General features: G+C 42.1%; 1 protein-coding gene across 1 annotated transcript in view; it reads right to left on the bottom strand.

Moving 5' to 3' along the window:
* LOC137993515 (complement C3-like) overlaps positions 1-5,000 on the bottom strand; it is a 71,895-nt gene that overhangs the window by 11,600 nt on the left and 55,295 nt on the right. Inside the window, exons 33-37 of the mRNA XM_068839426.1 lie at positions 4,771-4,937; positions 3,540-3,701; positions 2,531-2,596; positions 1,165-1,493; positions 131-218 (exon numbers count right to left, since the gene is read on the bottom strand). Coding sequence (XP_068695527.1) covers positions 131-218; positions 1,165-1,493; positions 2,531-2,596; positions 3,540-3,701; positions 4,771-4,937 — 812 coding nt within the window. The remainder of the gene's footprint in view (positions 1-130; positions 219-1,164; positions 1,494-2,530; positions 2,597-3,539; positions 3,702-4,770; positions 4,938-5,000) is intronic.

Genomic DNA, 5,000 nt, shown 5'->3' with positions numbered 1-5,000 from the left:
TAAGCGTTAAATTTTAACCTATTCCTTCTACAGTCTCATCACGTAATCTGGAGCCAAATTAGCTCGACAATTTGGGCATTCGCGTCGGACAATGCATGTTCCATTATGGACTGATGACATGTTAAGTTACCTTTTTCAGAGATTTCTGGTGTGGTTTAAATCCGGTCAAGAGTCCAATGTCCATAATAGACATTCCAGTGTAATTTTGTCCCAGGTACCTAAGGAAGAAATGACGAAAACCGTTTAGTTGCAGGGCCAAAACAATAAAACAAGCTGTCCATGACTTTGCGGTTCGCAGACAGTCCAATGAATAGCCCTTTTCACGGTTTGTTTTTCTCATTTGCATTACAATGTAATCTAGCATGTATGTGTATGCTATTTTGCAATTTCGGGCTATTTTGTAGTTTTAACCCGAAATTGCCTCGCACCCACGTTAGACTACATTGTAATGCAAATGAGAAAAAGTAACTTACAAAGTGGGTCTCATCAGGACTCTTATTGATAGGGCCTGTAAGATTAACAACACCTGGTTGGGGCTACACGAGGACATAAATAAGCTTGTGGAAATCTTAATGGGGAGTCAGGGTGGTTTAGTGGTCATCAACCGTGCCTCCCACCTCTGCGACCCAGGTTCAACTCTGGCCTCGGGTCGTATGTGGGCTGAGTTTCAGTTGATCTCAATCTGACATCGAGGGTTTTTCTCCGGGTACTCCGGTTTTCCTCCCTCCTCAAAATCGACTCCCGGCCTATTCCATCAGGCTGTGGTGCTGTGCTCCGAGGTCATACATAGGTCGTGTTCAGGGACCGAGCGCCTAGCCGGCAGCACAGCTCCTTCGGTCCGACCTCGTTGAGCTGCGCCCTTAGTAATTCAGTCTCCGACTGCGAGAAAGGGCGATTAGGAGATCACATATAACCGTGAAAAGGGCTAATCTTTAAAAAGAGAGAAAACGTGAGCAAGAAAGTCACCATTGCGCTACATCATGATATATCTATCGGTCAATCAAAACTTGAAGCAAAAACCATGAGCCAGCAACAGACCGGTATTGAGTGCGGGAGAATGTGCTCAACCACGGTACATTCAATCTCACTTCCTTTAGACATTATCTTAATCGTGCCACGCATGCTAAGATCAGATTGCAGTAGGTAACCTGTGACTACACTTACCGAGTACAGACTTTCAAGTGAATACTCTTAACAGGTTGTACTTTCTGTGGTTTCTTGGTGGGCTTCGGCTTCTTTTTCTTATTTCCCTTTTCCTTCTTGCCTTTGCATTTTTTCCTATTCTTTTTTGTTCCTTTGCATTTTTTCTTTCCCTTTCCTTTTTTGTCTTCTTCCTCCTTTTTCCTTTTTTCCTCCTCCATATCAACCACATCCTTTTGCAGCGGCCCAAATAGGTCCTCTGCATTTTTATCTCTGATTTCCCTGACGCTTGTTGTGATGCTAAACTTGCACTCTTCACCGCTGGTGGACGGAAGATTATAGCGTACTTCCACCTTCATTAACATAATAAAGTAACAATGACGAGAGGATAAATCACCATTATAGCGGTATTTCTTGTTTAAAAACATTGAAATCACATTTCTTTTGATATTAAAATTTGGAACAAGAGAAGTCGATGTTTGAACAGCCAATTAGGTTCTGGTTGGCATATGAATAAAAATGGGTGACGTCACGAGAAACATCGCTATTATATTGCAAGCAATTTTCAGGCTAAATGGAGCACTCTGTTTAGCTGCTTTTCGGTCTGGATTTTACAGTAAGGACCATTACCATGGAAACGGTCCGTTTCCGTTTTTTTCTCTCTCCCAGGAAATTCGCGTTGAGCGAAAAACAAAAAGTTTTTAAAAAGCGGAATTTAACTTTTTCATCACAACATTTCAATTATTGCAAGTGGAATTTAGTTTAATATAAAAGGTTATAGTTGAAAGTTCCCTGATGGAAGACAAAGATTACGAACATTCACCAAGCGGAGAAGTGTCGGATCGCTCAAAGAAACGATGCAATATAATAAACAACTTACTAAACTCACTTGCTCGGGACCCCACGGGGGAATATTGGCTCTCGGTCGTTTTTGTACTGATAGTGGTGTTAAGCTCGGTCCTTACTGCCACGTGACCTCGGGCCAATATTACCCAGTACGGCCCTCGCCCTCGGTTAGTAAGAGGTTAATAACCACACAGTCGTCAGAGTCTCAAAATAGTTTCTTCCTTTAACACTGAACAGGAAATCATCTCAATTAATTACGCCACTGTAGCCAGCTTCCTGGCATCTCGACGTGGACTTTTGTTGTTGTCTACCTGCGTTGAAAGGCCGGCTTGCGGGGAAAAGCATGTAAATCGTGTCTGAAAGCGTTATGAATCCTCAAGGGTTACTACAACACCATCGTATTAGTTCAATTTGTTGGTTTCTTCCTTTTGTATTTTCTTCACTATGATATCTCTGTATTAAAGTTCATTAAGATAAAGTTTAAAATACCTGATAACCCTTTACCTTTTGTCCGACTATGACAAAAAAACAAAACAAAACTGACCTCAAGCAGGCCCACCCCTGTTCCTTTGGTTTCCACGTACAGAGCACCACCAAGGTATCTCTTGACCTATTTTCACAACAATAAACGGATTATTTTGATTTGAATGCAATGCGTTTTTCCTAACAATGACGGAAAACGAGCTTGATTTAAAGTTAATGGGAGCTGAAGCACGCGACAAAAAAAGCCCGAAGTGAACATTTCGCGGCATGCCAGGACCAGAGTCTCTCCCAAATGTTTTAACTATCGTCTAAATATAAAAGTAGTGGTGTCAAGACAAGTTAAAGAGGAAAGCAGATCACTTCCAGTTGCCGGTTGCCATTTATGGCTTTAAAACGTCGCTTACTTTTAAGCTCCCTAATAGAGACTCGAGTCTCTCCTCCCTGGAGAAACTCGGGACATCGAAAACTAGGTAACCGAGTCTCGCTGTTAATGAGTTTACCACGTGATCACCTGATCACCCTAAAACAAGACTGCTTATGCTGATATCAGATTAAACGAAACTGCAAGCCTCTCTTTGTTTTCCCTCGGTTCATAGAGAGACAAAGAGAGAAGGATAACGTAGATAGCTCGAGCATCATCTGCACGTGAAATGCCTCGTTTACACGAGCAACTCAATGGAACGGAAATGAAGATGCAAAGGAACTGTAGATGCAAGTAAATACATGCATGAACCATCACAACACAAACGCCAGCGCTAGCGTCAACGCAAAAAATAGGAAAACATTCCATTCTCTTGCATTTTTACACGCGCGTGTGTTGGTTTGTAAAGCGCAAGAACAATGCTAGTTCCATGCCGCCTCGGTTGAAGTTCCAACCAAGATGGCGTCAGCAACGCGCACCATTTTGAAAAAAAGCCCCAAACTTCGCCTGCGAACTTACCTTTCTTGCAATTACCTTCTACCAATGAGCGGCGCTTGAGTTTGCCTTTGCGTTCAACGTGTGAAGCACTAACTACTCGTTTAAATTACATAAGCCATGTGATATACTAGACTTATACAATAGCGCTTACATTAATCTGTCTTTGCAACAGCGCGTTTTCTGGAGTGATGTGTATCTCGGGTGGTTGTGGCTTCGTGTCGTCTTCAGAAGTCACTTTCACTCTCAGATCGAGGTCATTACCCTTCGTCTTCTCGCTGTACAATGCTAGAGCCTGTAGCGCTACCACCGTATCCTATGGGAAGAAAAAAGGCAGAAGAATACCTTTCGGTCGATGAGGAGAAATTCTTAAAACCAGTTTGTGATGCACTGGTGAAAAATAGAGATCGCCACCTAATGATCCTCGAAGTTGTGTGGCTTCGTTTTTTCCATAGTAATTTGGGTATTTTACTGTATTACTTAGAACTTGTGTAATTGTACAGGGGCGTAGCAGGGGGGTCCTGGGGTCTTCCCCCCCCTCCTTGTGACAGTCATGCGTAACGAAAAACGTAGGTCCGGCTGGAAAGCGTATAGAATCTGCAAGTTTAAGACCATTTTTCAGTATAATTGGAAAATACGACGATTTTTTCGAGGCAAGGCGATGTCCAAAGCATTTTAAATTAAACGGTTCTGTAAAACTTTTGCCCGTGACAATGTGCGTAATTTAAAAGAGGTAAACCCTTAACCTGTTCATAGCCCGAGTCCTGGATTACTGGAATCTTCTCTTTTCATTTTATTTACCAATCAAAAACGTTTCCACAAGATCTTTAGCATTCAATTTTGAGTTAGACGTTATTGCTCCCCTTCGCCACAAAAATTGAATTGTTAAGGATTTTTTCGAATACGGTGTTATTTTTGTATTCTTTTCTCAACGACAATGGAGGCAGAGGAGAGAGACCCTAGGAACGAGGTTGGAATTTGCTGTGATGATTTGAATTTGATGTGAGTGATTTGTAATTTGCTTTGGGTGATTTGAATTTGCTGTGAGTCATTTGTAATTTGCTGTGGGTGATTTGAATTTGCTGTGAGTGATTTGTAATTTGCTGTGGATTATTTGAATTTGCTGTGAGTGATTTGAAAATGTTGTGAGTGATTTGAATTTGTTGCGAGTGATTTGAATTTGCTGTGAGCATTCGGTTTTAATGTGACAGTTGTGGGCCATCCTATTTGACGGGTAAAAGTCAAACAGCGGATGTGCTTTAATCGCAGATTAGAGTGAATCGGCCTCTGAACAACTGAGGTCGAACCCTGGAGTCGCCGAGTTGTTGATAGTTTATTTTTCTAGTAAAAATATTGGCTAAACCGGACGTTGGCTGGATCCTCACCTGAGTTGAAACAAATCCCACGCCACCCTTTCGCTGATTGGTCAAGTACGTCACAATTGAACCAGCGTAACCAGTACGATCCAGGATGATCTGAGTCAACAGTGCATAACCAGCGGTCTCCACATTGAGCGCATTGTTACCAGCGTTCCAGCGGCGAGACTTTTTGGCTGTAAAAACAGAACAAAATTATGACATCCCAAAGCATACCCACGGAATCAAGTTCTTTTTGC

Source organism: Montipora foliosa, chromosome 2, assembly GCF_036669935.1.
Source record: "Montipora foliosa isolate CH-2021 chromosome 2, ASM3666993v2, whole genome shotgun sequence".
NCBI classification, from domain to species: Eukaryota; Metazoa; Cnidaria; class Anthozoa; order Scleractinia; family Acroporidae; genus Montipora; species Montipora foliosa.
The sequence above is the reverse complement of the archived record's forward strand: the minus strand, read 5'-3'. Positions and strand labels throughout refer to the sequence as shown.